The following is a 19,419-nucleotide window of genomic DNA, read 5'->3' as shown; positions in this document are numbered from 1 at the left end:
AGAGGGGCGGCAGCATGAATAGTCAGTGATAGGGAGAGGGGCGGCAGCATGAATTGTCAATGATAGGGAGAGGGGCAGCAGCATGGATAGTCAGTGATAGGGAGAAGGGCAGCAGCATGGATAGTCAGTGATAGGTAGAGGGGCAGCAGCATGGATAGTCAGTGATAGGGAGAGGGGCAGCAGCATGGATAGTCAGTGATAGGGAGAGGGGCGGCAGCATGGATAGTCAGTGATAGGGAGAAGGGCAGCAGCATGGATAGTGAGTGATAGGGAGAGGGGCAGCAGCATGGATAGTCAGTGATAGGGAGAAGGGCAGCAGCATGGATAGTCAGTGATAGAGAGAGGGGCAGCAGCATGGATAGTCAGTGATAGGGAGAGGGGCAGCAGCATGGATAGTCAGTGATAGGGAGAGGGGCGGCAGCATGAATAGTCAGTGATAGGGAGAGGGGCAGCAGCATGGATAGTCAGTGAAAGGGAGAAGGGCAGCAGCATGGATAGTCAGTGATAGGGAGAGGGGCAGCAGCATGGATAGTCAGTGATAGGGAGAGGGGCGGCAGCATGGATAGTCAGTGATAGGGAGAAGGGCAGCAGCATGGATAGTGAGTGATAGGGAGAGGGGCAGCAGCATGGATAGTCAGTGATAGGGAGAAGGGCAGCAGCATGGATAGTCAGTGATAGGGAGAGGGGCAGTAGCATGGATAGTCCGTGATAGGGAGAGGGGCAGCAGCATGGATAGTCAGTGATAGTGAGAAGGACAGCAGCATGGATAGTCAGTGATAGGGAGAGGGGTAGCAGCATGGATAGTCACTGATAGGGAGAGGGGCGGCAGCATGAATAGTTAGTGATAGGGAGAGGGCCAGCAGCATGAATAGTCAGTGATAGGGAGAGGGGCAGCAGCATGGATAGTCAGTGATAGGGAGAGGGGCAGCAGCATGGATAGTCAGTGATAGGGAGAAGGGCAACAGCATGGATAGTCAGTGATAGGGAGAGGGGCAGCAGCATGGATAGTCAGTGATAGGGAGAGGGGCAGCAGCATGAATAGTCAGTGATAGGGAGAGGGGCAGCAGCATGGATAGTCAGTGATAGGGAGAGGGGCAGCAGCATGGATAGTCAGTGATAGGGAGAGGGGCAGCAGCATGGATAGTCGGTGATAGGGAGAGGGGCAGCAGCATGAATAGTCAGTGATAGGGAGAGGGGCAGCAGCATGGATAGTCAGTGAAAGGGAGAAGGGCAGCAGCATGGATAGTCAGTGATAGGGAGAGGGGCAGCAGCATGGATAGTCAGTGATAGGGAGAAGGGCAGCAGCATGGATAGTCAGTGATAGGGAGAGGGGCAGCAGCATGGATAGTCAGTGATAGGGAGAGGGGCGGCAGCATGGATAGTCAGTGATAGGGAGAAGGGCAGCAGCATGGATAGTCAGTGATAGGGAGAGGGGCAGCAGCATGGATAGTCAGTGATAGGGAGAGGGGCAGCAGCATGGATAGTCAGTGATAGGGAGAGGGGCGGCAGCATGGATAGTTAGTGATAGGGAGAGGGGAGGCAGCATGGATAGTCAGTGATAGGGAGAGGGGCGGCAGCATGGATAGTCAGTGATAGGGAGAGGGGCGGCAGCATGGATAGTCAGTGATAAGGAGAGGGGCGGCAGCATGGATAGTCAGTGATAAGGAGAGGGGCGGCAGCATGGATAGTCAGTGATAGGGAGAGGGGCGGCAGCATGGATAGTCAGTGATAGGGAGAGGGGCGGCATCATGAATAGTCAGTGATAGGGAGAGGGGCGGCAGCATGAATAGTCAGTGATAGGGAGAGGGGCGGCAGCATGAATTGTCAATGATAGGGAGAGGGGCGGCAGCATGGATAGTCAGTGATAGGGAGAAGGGCAGCAGCATGGATAGTCAGTGATAGGTAGAGGGGCGGCAGCATGGATAGTCAGTGATAGGGAGAGGGGTGGCAGCATGGATAGTCAGTGATAGGGAGAGGGGCGGCAGCATGGATAGTCAGTGATAGGGAGAGGGGCGGCAGCATGAATAGTCAGTGATAGGGAGAGGGGCGGCAGCATGAATAGTCAGTGATAGGGAGAGGGGCGGCAGCATGAATTGTCAATGATAGGGAGTGGGGCAGCAGCATGGATAGTCAGTGATAGGGAGAAGGGCAGCAGCATGGATAGTCAGTGATAGGTAGAGGGGCGGCAGCATGGATAGTCAGTGACAGGGAGAGGGGTGGCAGCATGGATAGTCAGTGATAGGGAGAGGGGCGGCAGCATGGATAGTCAGTGATAGGGAGAGGGGCGGCAGCATGAATAGTCAGTGATAGGGAGAGGGGCGGCAGCATGGATAGTCAGTGATAGGGAGAGGCGCGGCAGCATGGATAGTCAGTGATAGGGAAAGGGGCGGCAGCATGGATAGTCAGTGATAGGGATAGGGTCGGCAGCATGGTAGGTTGGTTGTTTAGTGCAGGCAGCAGAGAGAGGGGAACAGGATCTGAAGAAGACATGCTCTTACAGTCTGTTCGTGTTCATCCTGACACCAGGCTGTGAAAGATCTCCATCAGAGGGACAGAACATAGACTTGCATTCCTTTAAACCAGCAGAAATTCTGTTTCTTACATTAGATCTCTACCTGGGAGAAAAGAATGCAGGGTCTGTGTGTTTTGTCTCTCTGCTTCACCTTCAGCCTTAGGGCTCATTCACAGTCGTTTTGCTTTCTGGGGCGTGTTGCCCCAGTGAGAACCATGCATAAGTCGCTGATCCCCATCAATACCAGTTTAAAACATTTTTTTCCAGTATTTCCATCGTTTGTAGGCACAGTAGCTTTCACAGCAGGGAGGGGGGGGGGGGACGCAGTTTTCCATCATCGTCCTGGGCACCAGATGACTTTGTACCGGCACTGAGACCAATACAAAGAACATGAAAATAAGCTCCGCGCTAATGTTAAATTATTATGTTATTATTTAACATTAAAATAAATGTGAAAGCTGCACTTAGGACCACCGTTTAGGTATGCTGCCCCCCTAAAGGAGCTTCCCTAAGGATTCTCCGCTGATTATTTAAATTAAATTGAAAAGGGGTATGGCGCTCCCTATGGGGTTGAATGGGTTAATGTATGGGGGGGGTTAAAGTTGTGTTATATCCCCAGGTGATTTCCCCCACTGTGATCTTAGTAGAGGTACCTAATACCAGCAGGTAAAATTAGTTACCAAAAATATATGTTTATAATTATATATATATATACACCAGCAAAATTAAATGAATAAATAGACAAGGAGCAGTCTTCAGTGGTAGTTCGGACAAACCCTATAAGTAAGGGATGTGATAGGTCTGCACCATATACCACCACAAAGTGAAGTGGCTATAACATATAAATGTAAAACATATATGTGCTCTACTAGTGCAAATAATATCCAAAGCATATAATAAACTCTGCCTAAACAGTGCAAATAAATGTATATATATATATGTATTGCAAAGAAATACACATCATAATCAAAGTCCAGTGATCAAATAAGTATTGCACCTCGAACTAGTTGGTGCAGAAAAAAATCAATTAAAAAAATTTTTTAAGATTATAGTCCTTAGAATGAATAAACTGTTCAGACCCAGTGTTCCAAGCAATTTTCTTAGCAAAAGAAAACCGTGACTTGAGTGCTCTCAGATAGTTCCTGTGACTTTTGTGCTCCCCCTTATGGGTCCCCACTCACCGAATCCAACAACCCCAACCAGCGTAGTGTATCTCAATCACGATCTCCTCTCCACACCAATCATGTAGGGCATTTGGGATGATTTATGTGCTGTTGGTTTTCCCAATGGCTTCCCGGATCCACCAGCCCCAGACGGGGCAGACTGCATGGGGTATTACGATCACAATCTCCTCTCCACCACAGTCCTACTGAGCATCCGGGTAATTTCCTTACTGTTGTATTACGGTGTTCACAATGGCTCCCTTCACGCATAGAAGGAACCTTCAGCCTTTTCAGCTACTTTAACTCTTCAATAAGACGCAGAAGTTGAATACAACGCAAATTTTCCTTCAGCTAATTGCAGCACAGAGGGTGTGTTTCCAGTCTTTTGAAGTGTAAGAAGACAAAAGACTGGAAACACACCCTCTGTGCTGCAATTAGCTGAAGGAAAATTTGCGTTGGATTTAACTTCTGCGTCTTATTGAAGAGTTAAAGTGGCTGAAAAGGCTGAAGGTTCCTTCTATGCGTGAAGGGAGCCATTGTGAACACCGTAATACAACAGTAAGGAAATTACCCGGATGCTCAGTAGGACTGTGGTGGAGAGGAGATTGTGATCGTAATACCCCATGCAGTCTGCCCCGTCTGGGGCTGGTGGATCCGGGAAGCCATTGGGAAAACCAACAGCACGTAAATCATCCCGAATGCCCTACACGATTGGTGTGGAGAGGAGATCGTGATACACTACGCTGGTTGCCCCTTTTGGGGTTGTTGGATTCGGTGAGTGGGGACCCATAAGGGGGAGCACAAAAGTCACAGGAACTATCTGAGAGCACTCAAGTCACGGTTTTCTTTTGCTAAGAAAATTGCTTGGAACACTGGGTCTGAACAGTTTTTTCATCCTAAGGACTATAATCACAAAAAAAATTTTTAACTGATTTTTTTCTGCACCAACTAGTTTGAGGTGCAATACTTATTTGATCACTGGACTTTGATTATGATGTGTATTTCTTTGCAATACATATATATATATATATATATATATATACATTTATTTGCACTGTTTAGGCAGAGTTTATTATATGCTTTGGATATTATTTGCACTAGTAGAGCACATATATGTTTTACATTTATATGTTATAGCCACTTCACTTTGTGGTGGTATATGGTGCAGACCTATAACATCCCTTACTTATAGGGTTTGTCCGAACTACCACTGAAGACAGCTCCTTGTCTATTTATTCATTTAATTTGCTGGTGTATATATATATAATTATAAACATATATGTTTGGTAACTAATTTTTCCTGCTGGTATTAGGTACCTCTACTAGGATCATAGTGGGGGAAATCACCTGGGGATATAACACAACTTTAACCCCCCCCATACATTAACCCATTCAACCCCATAGGGAGCACCATACCCCTTTTCAATTTAATTTAAATATTATTTAACATTGGTTCAGATGGCGTGTGTGGCGGCAACCAGGCGAGGAGTACAAAGACAAGTGTGTCTTGCCTACAGTCAAGCATGGTGGTGGGAGTGTCATGGTCTGGGGCTACATGAGTACTGCCGGCACTGGGGAGATACAGATCATTGAGGGAACCATGAATGCCAACATGTACTGTGACATACTGAAGCACAGCATGATCCCCTCCCTTCAGAGACTGGGCCGCAGGGCAGTATTCCAACATGATAAAGACCCCAAACACACCTCCAAGACGATCACTGCTTTGCTAAAGAAGCTGAGGGTAAAGGTGATGGACTGGCCAAGCATGTCTCCAGACCTAAACCCTATTGATCATCTGTGGGGCATCCTCAAACGGAAGGTGGGGGAGCGCAAGGTCTCTAACATTCACCAGCTCTGTGATGTCATCATGGAGGAGGGGAAGAGGACTCCAGTGGCAACCTGTGAAGTTCTGGTGAACTCCATGCCCAAGAGGGTTAAGGCAGTGCTGGAAAATAATGGCGTCCACACAAAATATTGACACTTTGGGCCCAATTTGGACATTTTCCCTTAGCGCTGTACTCACTTTTGTTGCCAGCGGTTTAGACATTAATGGCTGTGTTGAGTTATTTTGAGGGGACAGCAAATTTACACTGTTATACAAGCTGTACACTCACTACTTTACATTGTAGGAAAGTGTCATTTCTTCAGTGTTGTCACATTAAAAGATAGAATAAAATATTTACAAAAATGTGAGGGGTGTACTTACTTTTGTGAGATACTGTACAGTATATAGCAACTATATCATATTTAAAAAAAGCTCCACCTTTTAGCACTTAAAAGCAATCTTGAGCTCCAGTCCAGTGGCTTTGTCTAGGCTGGGATGAAGTCATCAGTCTACTACAGGTAGGAGGAAGCAGTTCCTCAGTCTCCTCTCCTCCAGTGATCAGATTACCACACTGTAACTTTGTAGAAAGTCACAAGGTGAGAGAATGCAGCAGGCAATAATTTGTGTCAGACATTGGGGACATGGTTGTGTCAACTGTCAGCGGGCATGTCAGTCCAGGAAGTAGGAGGTGATCCTGGATGATGCCTGAATAAAGATGGCTTTGTCCTTCTTGGGAAAGAAAAGCAGATGAAGGCATTGTCAGGGGGTGCGCTGTGATCTCTTAGAGAGTTGATAAATACCTGAGAATTTTACACTGACACATTACTTATCATAATGCACTTAACACAAAAATATATCTTGTGGTGGGCCCACCAACAGAGAATCGGTAATGGTTTTGGATCAGTTTCAGTGTAACTATCATTCTCATAAGTAGGCACACCTCCTAACTTATTGAGATGGAAATGAGGGACACTTATTAGCAAAGACCTTAGAGAATACAATGGCAGTTGTTGTAACTTTTTATCTCGCACGGAATTGGCACAGCAATTTTTCGAACGCGTTTTTTTTTGAAAAAAAAAACAGTTTTGTGCTTAAAAAAAAAAGAAAAACAGTAAAGTTAGCCCATTGTTTTTGCATATTGTGAAAGATGAAGTTATGCCGAGTAAATAGATACCCAACATGCACACGCTCATGGAATGGCGCCAAACTTCGGTACATAAAAATCCCCATAGGCGACGCTTTACATTTTTTTTTTTTACTGGTTACATCTTTTAAGTTACAGAGGAGGTCTAGGGCCAGAATTTTTGCTCTCGCTCTATTGTTTGCGGCGATACCTCACATTTATGGATTGAACACTGCGAGCACACAGGGACAGGGGCGCTTTAACCACTTCAGCCCCGGAAGATTTTACCCCCTTCCTGACCAGAGCACTTTTTGCGATTCGGCACTGCGACGCTTTAACTGACAATTGTGCGGTCGTGCCACGTGGCTCCCAAACAAAATTGATGTCCTTTTTTTCCCACAAACAGAGCTCTCTTTTGGTGGTATTTTATCGCCTCTGCGATTTTTATTTTTTGCGCTATAAACAAAAATAGAGCGACAATTTTGAAAAAAACGCATTATTTTTTACTTTTTGCTATAATAAATATCCCCCAAAAATATATAAAAAAAAAATTTTTTTTTCAGTTTAGGCCGATACGTATTCTTTTACATATTTTTGGTAAAAAAAAATCGCAATAAGCGTATATTGATTGGCTTCCGCAAAAGTTATAGCGTTTACAAAATAGGGGATAGTTTTATGGCATTTTTATTAATATTTTTTTTTTTTAAATGGCGGCGATCAGCGATTTTTATCGGGACTGCGACATTATGGCGGACACATCAGACATTTTTGACAAATTTCTGGGACCATTGTCATTTATACAGCGATCAGTGCTATACAAATGCACTGATTCCTGTGTAAATGACACTGGCAGTGAAGGGGTTAACCACTAGGTGGGGGAGGGGTTAAATCAGTACTAGGGAGTCATTTCTAACTGCCAGGGGGGAGGGGCTGTGTGTGTGAAGTCACTGATCTCTGCTCCGATGACAGCAGAGATCGAGTGACACTGTCACTAGGCAGAACGGGGAGATGCTGTTTACATCAGCATCCCCCCGTTCTTCCTCCCCGTGAGGCGATTGCGGGTATCCCCGTGGCGATCGAGTCCGCGGGACCCGTGACCCGACTCACGGAGCTTGCCACGGCGCACGTGTGCACACTGGCCGCCTCTTACAGGGCAACTTACAGGTACGTGATTTCGCTTGTACGAGCCCTTCTGCTGCAGTATATCTGTGTGAGGCGGTCGGCAAACGGTTAAAAAGTTTTTTTTTAATTGTTAATTATACTTTATTTTTTTTAGTTTGACACTTTTTAAAAAAAAAAAAAAAAAAAATTTTTTGATCACTTATTTTTTTGATCACTTGTAAACATCCTTGTAATAGGAATATGGCATGATCGGTCCTCTTTACAGTGAGATATGGAGTCAATAAGACCCCACATCTCCCCTCTAGGCTGGGAAGCCTGAAATAAAAAAAAAAAAACGATTCTGGCTTTCCAGACGATTGTTTGAATGCAGAGGCCGAGCGTGACGTCATAACATCGTGCCCGGCCTCTGACGATCATAGAGACTCTGACGACCATCTGGTAAACATCCGGGGCCTGCGGATCCATTCTCCGACTTACCGATCGCAGCGTTGAGTCGGTAGAAGCACCGGAGAGCGGCTGGAGGGGGGGCGTCTCGCCTCCCGTAAGAACGATCAAGTGGCAGACCAGCCGCTATAATCATTCTTATGGTGTAGGGAATCACCGGCTAAAAAAAGATGATATCTGAATGATGTCTGTAGCTGCACCCATCATTCAGATATCCCCGCTCAAAGTCAAGGATATCATATGACAGCCGGCGATCGGGAAGTGGTTAGGAGACTTGTACAAAAAAAAAACAAGATTGGTTAAACCCACAAGTGCTTTTTTTACCACTTCTATTCCTTTATATTGGCTTTTGGAATTTACAAATGCAGCAATTTAGAAATTGGATGAAAGGTTTAGCACTGGGAAACACTTTTTGATAGATAAAAAGTGCATTTTATATACATCTATATAAATCAGACCAAAATGAGGGACACATGAGGAGGAATGAGGGACAGAGGGACATTACTCCAAATCAGGGACAGTCCTTTGAAATCAGGGACAGTTGGGAGCTATGAGTAGGTCAGCAATGAAGCCTCTGTACTTCACTCTGAAATTTGGCTGCAATGATAAGGACAAGTCTGGGAGATATAACAGCATTGTGTGATTAGATTATTGTGACTATGCCAACCTCGGCTCTGGGAAAGAATATTCAGATTCATACGTATGTGTAACATTTTCCTTACCACTGAGCCCCGCAAGGCTAAACACCACCAGAAATATGTAACAGACACCAATTATGCAGATTTCTATTCATTAATATATCATTAAGTTTATTTTGTTCTCCATGTGACATACAAGCAGTGGACAGTGACTTCCATTCACTCTGAGATCTTCTACTGTACAAGAACTGTATGATGTGTTCATCTGTGACTCCATTATGTTCTCTCTGATTTCTACACCAATAATGATAAATATCGGATTTATGTCCCTCTAATGTCTGATCTCTGTATTGTTTTTAGGAATTTGGCAGAAACTCAGGTCACCCAGAAATCCTTCGCTCTATGTTATAATTGCAGCAATATTAGTAACTGTGATCATCATCATCCTCATCATCTTCATCCCTTCTGCTCTCCGTGGAGCAGGTAAGTCTTAATTTCTATCAACTCTACAGAATGTTAAGAATGTCAATAAAAAAAACAAGGCAGAACCTGACAAAAGATCAACCAATGTTTCAAAGAGCAATTCCAATCCTCAAAGCCGCGCACACACGATGAGAATATCAGATGAATGATCTTCCATTATTTTGTGTGCTAGTCTCATATTGAAAATGAAGAGGATACTAAAGTTACAAAAATTCTCATATGACAGAATACAACTTCAGAAGTGATGTAATGTGTTGTGTTGTATTGTAATGTATTCTGTCTTTTCTGAGCATGTGTGGTCTTGCTCTTCTGATTTTTTTCGGATGGATACTATACGGATCAAACAAAAATCATACTTTCTGGAGTGGTGCGAATTTTTTTTTTGTGTTTGTCCCTTTGGAAAATTTCACATTTCACACTGTCATGATCGGCTCTGGAAAGTTGTGTACTAATGATAAGATTATCGAACGACTGCTTAGAAAAGTATTTGTCATATGATTTTCTGATTGTGATTACCAGGCTTTATAAAGTTGCTACTGTTAAAGCGGTAGTAAACCCGCAGATTTTTTTTTTTTTTAAACCTGTAAGGCAAAAGGTCGCATACTAGCTACCCTAGAACGAGGCGTCGGCAGGTGATCTCGGTCCACGCCGAGGGGGCTGACATTTTCCCTCGGCGTGTCTTCCGGGTATCACGGCTCCGGCGCTGTGAGTGGCCGGAGCCGCGATTTCGTCACTCCCGCACGCGGGAGACTTCTTTCCGGCAAGGTCCGGCGTCTGCCGGACCTTTCTGCCGGGTAATTCAGAGCGCATGCGCCACTAAAATCAGCGGCTGAATGCAAGGGGAATATCTCCTAAACCATACAGGTTTAGGAGATATTCTTTTTACATACAGGTAAGCCTTATTAAAGGTTTACCTGTAGGTCAAAGTAAAAAAAAAAGACTTTACTACCACTTTAATAGTACAATGTGTAAAAGATAAGGAAAGGCTACGTCCAAATAAAATTGTCTCATTTGTACATGGAAGCCGGCAGATTATCCCACCTTTTTTTCATTTTTCGTGGCTTGGAGGTCTTAAAGCGGGGGTCCACCTACACCGCCAAAAAAAAAAAATATTAAAAGCCAACAGCTACAAATACTGCAGCTGCTGACTTTTAATACATGGCCACTTACCTGTCCCAGGGTCCAGCGATGTCGGCAGGTGACGCCGAGAACCCGCTCGGTTCTCGGCAGCTGCCGCCGCCATCCTAGGTGAGGGAATCAGGAAGTGAAGGCTTCACTTCCCGGTTCCCTACTGCGCATGCGTGAGTCGTGCTGCGCATCGTAAGTGGTCCCCGCTCTCTCCTGGGAGCTGTGTGTTCCCAGGAGACAGTGTGAAGGGACGGGAAGAGGCATAGACTCACATGGGAGTCTATGCCGGAAGTGGGTGCAAATACCTGTCTTAGACAGGTATCTGCAGCCCCCTCCCCCCCGAAAGGTGCCAAATGTGACACCGGAGGGGGGGAGGGTTCCGAAAAGCGGAAGTTCCATTTTTGTGTGGAACTCCGCTTTAAGCTGGTCATACACTAGTAGGTTTATGATCAAACATTTGTATAGACATTCATAGGGAAAGTTCCCAGTACATTCCAGGACTTGATAAATGTCACTTATGAGTATTTTGATTTGTGTTTAGTTCAATTTTGGCATGAATTGACTTTTCTGAACTAAAATTACAAGAAAAATGTTTGAAAATCATACTAATGTTCTCAAAACAAAACATTTTGAACAAAATTCTTCTAATGTAAGTCCATCTTTACCTTGCTGCCCCCGTTGTGGATCTTAACCACTTCAGCCCCGGAAGATTTTACCCCCTTCCTGACCTGAGCACTTTTTACAATTTGGCACTGCGTCACTTTAATTGATATTCGCGCGGTCGTTCGACGCTGTACCCAAATGAAATTTGCACCCTTTTTTTCCACAAATAGAGCTTTCTTTTAGTGGTATTTGATTACCTCCAGGGTTTTTATTTTTTGCGCTATAAACAAAAAAAGAGCGACAATTTAAAAAAATAATAATATTTTTTACTTTTTGCTATAATAAATATCCCCCAATTTAAAAAAAAAATAAAAAAAATGTCTTCATCATTTTAGGCCGATATGTATTCTTCTACATATTTTTGGTAAAAAAAATCGCAATAAGCGTATATTGATTGGTTTGCGCAAAAGTTATAACGTCTACAAACTATGGGAAAGATTTATGGCATTTATTATTATTTTTTATTTTTTTCTAGTAATGACGGTGATCAGCGATTTTTAGCAGTATTGCGACATTGCAATGGACAGATCAGACACTTTTGACAAATTTTTGGGACCATTGACATTTATACAGCGATCAGTGCTATAAATATGCACTGATTACTGTGTAAATGTCACTGGCAGGGAAGGGGTTAACACTAGGGGGCAATCAAGGGGTTAAATGTGTTCCCTCTCTGTGTTTTCTAACTGTACGGGGATAGGAAAGAGTAGGAGAGGAGACATTTTGGTGTTGCTGCTTAGTAGGAACAAACGACATGTCTCCTCTCCTCTGACAGCTGGCGCTCGTGCACGCGTTCGTGCATGGCCGCCGGCAATCGCGACCGCTGGCCATGCGCATTGGACCCCCCACCATGCAGCGGGTGTGCGCGAACCCTCTGGTGGCTCTTAAAGGAACCCCGTACCCATATGGGGTTTCACGCAGGGGGGCCATTCTGCCCCGTAAAAAGATGTGAGCCAGTCAGGTACCGGTTAAAGCACATCTAAACCCCTGTTCCAAAAATTAGTAATATATTGCAGCTTACCGGCCCTTAAATGTAGTGGCTGCATCTGTTTCTTTTTTCAGACTTTTTTTTTCCCTTTATCTGGTGATTCTGCAAATAAAAGTCTCCCTGTCCCTTCATGGCTGCACTCATTTCTCTATGGTATCTATGGAGGGAGCCATGGTTGTCACACAGGTTGGACTACAAAAATGTCTGCCTTTGTTCATCTCCTGTACATGGTGGGTTGATGGGGCTTGTAGTTTTGTTTACACAATATACATAGTTGCCAACATTGTAAAAAAAATTTTAGGGACACTTTTTTTGTCTCTGGACGGAGTCTTATTATAAGTAGGGGGATGGGGCATTCGTCTGTAGGTGTGACGTAGTGGGGAAAAAATGCATTGCGAAAAATGAGTGTGGTTTACGCTAAATATTGGGCGTAGCTTAAAGGGGCATTACTCAAAGGGGGTGTGGTTAGAGTCTGAGATGAACGAGGGATGGAGGGGAGAAACAAAGGGAGAAAGAGAGCGAAAGAAAGAAAGAAAGAAAGAAAGAAAGAAAGAAAGAAAGAAAGAAAGAAAGAAAGAAAGAAAGAAAGAAGAGAGAGAGAAAGAAAGAAAGAAAGAAAGAAAGAAAGAAAGAAAGAAAGAAAGAAAGAAAGAAAGAAAGAAAGAAAGAAAGAGGGATGGAGGGACAACAGGCCCAGATCCTACACCACAATAGAAATGTGTATTTCAGAAAGTTTAACAATTAGCAGATAAGGATACTCCAAACACTTGTTGTTGGTGTTTCAATCATCCCGGCACCATGTTTGTTATGGTGACAGGATGATTGAAGTGCATTATTTCTATTATTACATTGTAATATAAAATGAAATAATTCAACTCACCATAATGTAGAATCAGTGGAAGCCCCCAGTGTGTCACTTGTCACGTCGCCTGCCACCAGATGCCATCAGGTGTCCCCAGCGGAATCCCTCCATACACCAGCCAATCCCAGCGGAGTACAGGAAATGTAAATGATTCCGCGCAAAGGGAGGTAAGTACTAGCAAAGAGAAAATTAGCAGAACGGCTGCCTCTACTGATTACTACCACTAGGTAGAGAACGTGAATGAAGAGAAAAAAAAGTAGATATGGCGCTGTTCTATTGTGCATCTGTCCTTGATAAACCAGATAGCTGCAAGTGTATGCTAAGTGAATTTAAATAAATTAGTGAATGTGCACTAGTGCATGAATGTGCATAGGAGTGCTATTAGCGTATATACTACATAGCTTCAAACGTGTCCTTCCAACCAAGGGAAGGAAAAATAAAATCTCAAAATTGAATTACAAATAAAATATATCGAAAACAAGTGGTTAAATAACCTCTGTGCAAATATACCAAGTGTTAAACAAAATCACCGGACTAATTAGTCCCAATACATCCTTCAAAAACTATGCATTAGAAGATATATAGTCCCATTCAATGCGCTTTTTTTTTTTTTTTTTTTTACCACTTCAGCGTTAACTTTTGAGAGACTCATTTCAACTTAACCTTCAAAAACTGTCCCTTTTCGAGTTCACATCACCGTGGTTACTTTGTATTTTGAATTAAAACCAGGAAGAATTCCTTTCCTTTATTTATACACATGACTTTAAGTAAAACTAAGCATTTTTCCCTCCCATCCCCATTCCCATCAAAAACTCTTCCTAACTTTTCCAGATGTTATTTCCTCTTAAGATCCGTTGCTGGTCAGCAACTTCTCCCAATAGCTGTCCGAGGTCTTATATCTTTCCCACCCCTTCCAGACAGAGACGCATCTATCTAGTTGTCCTTCGTCTTTACAGCAGAGTATTTCCATTTTGTGGTAGTGTTCCACCTGCTTAAACCATTCTCCCAAGTCTGGGCTTTTGCTCTTTAGCCAGTTTTTTGGTATCAGTCCCTTCTACGCGTTTAATAGTTTTGATGTTACTTTTCTCATGTACTTCTTTTGGGAATTTTAGCATCGTGGAACAAACAGATCAATCTATTATTTTCTAACTTCTCTCCCGTGATCTCCTTAACACATGCAATTACTTCCTGCCAGAATACTCTTATTTTTGGGCAATCCCACCAAATGTGTATCATTGTGGCTTTATTTCCACAATTTCTCCAACATAATGGTGATTTTTCTTGGTCGATTCTATGAAGTCTTTTCGGGGTCATATACCACCTGACCAGGAATTTGTAGTTCATCTCGATGGTGTTTACGTCCCAGGCTTGGTTATATCCCCCTGCAATCATTTTCTCGATTTGTTGTTCTTCAAAATTTGTTTCCAATTCTTTTTCCCATTTTTCTATGAAGGAGGGCCTCTTCTGACCTTCAATATCCGAAAGGAATTCATAGACCTTCGAAATTCCTCCCTTCGTTGTCGTTGGTGACATACAGAGCTTTTCTAATTTATTTTCTTTGTCTCTGAACGGATATGGTGATGAAATAACTGAGTGCTTTAATTGTAAATATTCCCATTCACGCAATTTCCCCCCAAATTTAATCTCCAATTCTTGTGCCGATTCCATCTTCCCTTTCCTTGTGACATCTTTAATTTGTGGGTTCTTTATTCTTAATCTTCGAAATATGTCCTCAACCGGTGTGAAATATTTTGTTCCCGTAAGGGCAATTAGTGGAGAATTGTATACCCATTTTTGTTTCCGATAAAGTGCATCCCAAACTCTGAATACGTTTGTCGTCAATTCATGTGCGTTGGAGTCGATTGTTCTATATTTTTTTGAGATCCATATATTTTTGTGAAGCGTGGTTTTGCTTAAAGTGTTCTCTATCTCAATCCATTTTTTTTCTTTGTTTTCTTTCGTCCATTCAATCATACGTGCAAGAATAACTGCTTTGTAATACCTAAATATGTCAGGTGCTGCTAAACCCCCGTGATGTCTTTTCCTAGGCATTAGTGCGAATTTTAATCTTGGTTTCTTACTTTGCCAAATACATTTTGTCAGTATTTTCTGTAAGGTCTTGAAGAAGCTCCAAGGGATCCCTATTGGTACCATTTGAAATTTATACAAAATTTTTGGTAAAATTACCATTTTAAGCGTGTTAACTCTTCCAATCCACGATATTGATTGTATACTTATACTTTTGACTTCTGCTCTAATTTCATTCAGTAATGGGATGAAGTTTGCAAAGTATATTTTCCCGAGTGTTGGTGTTAATTTAATCCCAAGGTAGGATAGCTCTTCTTTTACCCATGTAAATGGGAATTCTCTTTGCAGCACCAATATATCTTTTTTTTTTCACTCCAAGATTTAATATTTCCGTCTTTATGGGGTTTATTTTGAAATTTGAAAGTTCGCCGTATCTATCCACTTCCGATAAGATGTTTAACAGAGTTTCTCTGGGCTTAGTCACATAGACTAGGATATCGTCGGCGTAGGCCGCAATTTTATGTTCTTTTTCCCCTATCCTCGCCCCCTCTATCCCAGGGTTGTTTCGAAGAGTCACTAGGAAAGGTTCCAGTGACAGCACGTACAGAAGAGGCGAGAGCGGGCATCCCTGCTGCGTACCGTTGAACATTTCAAATTCGGGCGACATCTTACCATTTACCTTTACTTTTGCCGTAGGCCTATTGTAGGGGTTGTTTATTCATTTCATAATTTTAGGCCCGAATCCAAGCTGTTGTAACGTAGTCATCATGAATCCCCAGTCTACCCTGTCAAATGCTTTTTCTGCATCTATTGACAGGAGTAGATCTGGGGAGCCATTGGCATTCTTTTTTTTCAGTATCAAGATTGTTTTTATGCTATTGTCCCTACCTTCTCTGCCCGGGACAAACCCCGTCTGATCCGGGTTTATCCAGAGTGGCGTCAACCTTTTTATTCTCGTGGCTAATATTTTGGCGTATAGCTTCGTGTCTGTGTTCAATAAAGCGATCGGCCGGTAGCTTGAGCAGTTGACCTTGTCTTTTCCTTCTTTAGGTATTATGGTAATATGTGCCAGAAGTGACTCTTTTCTGATATCTTCCTCTTTCCCTATTTTGTTTAGATATTCACACAACCTTGGAATCAATTGGTCTTGGAATTTTTTATAATATCTAATCGTGAATCCGTCTGGCCCGGGGCTTTTACCGGCAGAGGTTTCCTTTAGCGCAGTCTTAATCTCTTCTTATGTTATCTCCCTTTCTAAATCCGTTAAAAGGTCGGGATTAATTTTTGGTAAGTTAGCTTTTTCTAGATAAGTTTGGATCTTCTTCTTCTTTCTTTCTGCTTGTTGGCTTGTTTCTTGTTTTTTTATTGCATACAGAGAGCTATAATATTGTGCAAAGGCTTGTGCTATTTCCATGGTTTTATTTTTTATTTCTCCATTTTCATTTTTTATCTTCTCTATATAATTTAGGGTCTTTTTTTTCCTTAGGATGTACGCAAGGTGTTTTCCTGCTTTATTTCCTGTCCTAAATCTTTCACTTACTACCCTATTGATTTCCTTTCTATCTTCTTTTTCCATCAGATCTTTTAGTTGTTCTCTTTTAAGGATTAGGGACCGATGTATTTCCTTTTTGACTTCTTTTTTATGTCTTTGTTCCAGTTTATGGATTTCTTTTTGGAGATTCAGCATATTTTTTTTACTTTTCTTTCTTATTTCCTGCTCCTATAGATATGAATTTTCCCCTAATAACAGACTTGTGTGCCTCCCACAGGGTTGCTCTTGCTATTTCGGGAGTATCATTTTCCCAAAAATATTTCTCGATCTCGTCTTTTATAGTTTTTACTGTGTCTCTATCTTCCAGTAGTTCTTCATTGATACGCCATGTTCCTCTTCCTGAAGACTCTCCACAAAAGATTATCTGAGTAGAGACTGGGGAATGGTCTGAAAGTACCGATGATTCTATTTCTGATTCAAATACTTCCTCCAGTGATCTATGTTCCATCAAAATATAGTCCAATCTCGTATGGATTCTATGCACCGTTGAAAAGTATGTATAGTCCTTTATACCTGGATGTTGTATTCGCCATACGTCAACTAATTGCAGTTCATGTAGTTTTTTTGACCATCTTTAGTTGTTTTCTTTCTCTGTCCAGAACAGTAGAGGTGGAGTCTAAATTGTGATCCATAATGAAGTTAAAGTCACCTGCTACTATTAGTTTACCCTGTTTGAAATCACTCAACTCTGTCAATTTTTCTGTTAAGAAATTTTTTGGGTTTTTATTAGGGCAGTAGATGTTAGCTAACGTGTACTTTATATCCTGTATTGTCCCTATAAGGAAAAGAAACTGTCCTTCTGGGTCTGCTTTTATCTTTTCGATTGTAAAGCCACTGTTTTTTCCAAACCCAATTGCGACGCCTTTTGAACCTCTGCATGGTGAATCCCCATAGTGCCAGGTTGGGATTTTTTTTGAGTATATTTAAACTCTTAAATCCTGTGTTATATGCATCTCCTGCAGGAAAATTATGTCAGCCCTGAGTTGTTCAATTTCCCGCAAGATTAAGCGCCTTTTCTGCGGTAAGTTTATCCCTCGGACATTAAATGTCAAAATTTTGACTTTATTTATTTCTTCCGTTTACAGTTCTCATTATCAGTCCCTCCCCCCCAGAGGAGGGCCTCCCTTCCCGCACCCCGAAAAGGGGCACGGGGGGGAGGGCCGCCCCGGAGGACCAGCACCCGGGCATACCCAACTGTCCAATCGGCGGGATCGGGCAGCTACGTCCTCTTGGTGAGACAGTTTTGAATCCCCCCTATCTTTTTTTCCTCCATTTTCCCAGTTTCTTTCCCCCTATCTACTCCTCCCATTCCCCCCCCACTACCCCCCAAGACCCCGAGCCCTTGCGTATTTACCCGCAAGGTCATGAGTAGGTACCTATAATTAAAGGGATTTCTTTATCTCTACTCCTATCCCTGAGGTGGAAATCTGTTTGGACCTTTGACCCACCCTCTCCTTACAGGCTAGGATGATGTCTATGAAGGAGGCCCTTTTCTCCGGGTCCCCACCCCCCCCCCCCCGCCGTCTCTTTCCCTTGTTCTGTTGTTTTTAACCTTTCCCCTTATCTCCCCCACTTCTCACCCCCATCCCTCTTAAACTATTTCCTGTAAACTAATTGCCACTGCGTTTCTTCTCCCATTTGCTTGTCTGGTTTTTTAGTTGTTTCAACCAAGTCTTTTGGTAAGGGGATTTCCAGAGTCTTACAGAAGTCTGGGATTTCTTCTAGGAATCTCAATTTTATAGTTCTTCCGTTTCTTTTAACCATTAAACATGCTGGGAAACCCCAGTTATATTGAAGACCATTTTCTTGCAGTGTTTTTAATAATGGTTTCAGTGTCCTCCTTCTTCTCAAGGTGTCCTGGGATAGATCTTGAAAAACCTGAATTTCCTTTCCTTCTAAAGTTGGTGGTTTCTCCTTTAAACTCTTCCATACTTGTTTTTTTCCTTCCAGGCTACAAAAGCAGACTACTATGTCTCTTGGGGTCTCATTTGAGAGACCTCTTGGCTTTCTTGTTCTATAGGCCCTGTCAATCTTTGATTCATTTTTTGCTTCATTTGTGCTTGATATATTTAGAACTTGCCCAATTACTTCTATTATATTCTCTGTTTGGGGCGCTTCAGGAATTCCGCGGATCCTTAGATTTTTCCTCTTCTCCTTATTTTCCTGATCTTCTAATCTATATGCCTGTTCCAATTGTTCTTGTTTTAAGGTTTTAATTTCTCCTTTTAACTCTTTTATTCTTCTTGTGTGTGTGTCAACTCTTTTTTCCAATTCCTCGACTCTAACAAGCATATGTCCCATGTCTTTATGGAGTTTTGTCATTTCCGATTTTAATGAATTTTCCAGCGCTGCGAACATCCTTTCCATATCTGTCATTGTTGGTAACTGGGCCGCTTTCCTGCCCCTCTGTTGGCCTTTGGGGGTTTTCCGCATCCATTTCCTGTTCAAGGCTATTTTCTGAATTTACTCAATTTTCTGTTGTTGTTTTTATTTCACACTTTTTATCTTTTTTTTCTTTCTTTTCCTCCAATTTTCCTTTAGTATTTTGATGCTTTTCCCCTGCCATAGCTACTCCCTCCTCCTCTCCTCCCTGGGTTACATACCTGTGCATTGGGCCAGAAGTGGGGCTTGTACTGGGGCGAGGGGATTTTGCCACTCTTGCCCCTCATCGAGATGCAAAAAAAAAAAAAAAGGGGGGGGGGGGAGAGGGGGGGAACGGTGTACTACCAAAAATTGAAGTTTCAGACTTTTCAGACTTTTTGCCCCCTACTTATTGTTACCTTTTCTTTTATTCCTTTTTTTTCCTCCTTCTCTATCCCTTCCCTTTCCTTCCCTTTTACCTGGGTATAGAAACAGTCTCCTTTACTTGTCTCCAAACAGTATTC

General features: G+C 42.7%; 1 protein-coding gene across 1 annotated transcript in view; it reads left to right on the top strand.

Annotated features, from left to right (window-relative positions):
- LOC141105615 (C-type lectin domain family 2 member D2-like) overlaps window positions 1–19,419 on the top strand; it is a 123,838-nt gene that overhangs the window by 58,696 nt on the left and 45,723 nt on the right. Inside the window, exon 3 of the mRNA XM_073595567.1 lies at window positions 9,191–9,313. Within this exon, the coding sequence (XP_073451668.1) occupies window positions 9,191–9,313 (123 nt within the window). The remainder of the gene's footprint in view (window positions 1–9,190; window positions 9,314–19,419) is intronic.

This window comes from Aquarana catesbeiana, linkage group LG08 (genome assembly GCF_042186555.1).
Source record: "Aquarana catesbeiana isolate 2022-GZ linkage group LG08, ASM4218655v1, whole genome shotgun sequence".
NCBI lineage: Eukaryota > Metazoa > Chordata > Amphibia > Anura > Ranidae > Aquarana > Aquarana catesbeiana.
The sequence above is the reverse complement of the archived record's forward strand: the minus strand, read 5'-3'. Positions and strand labels throughout refer to the sequence as shown.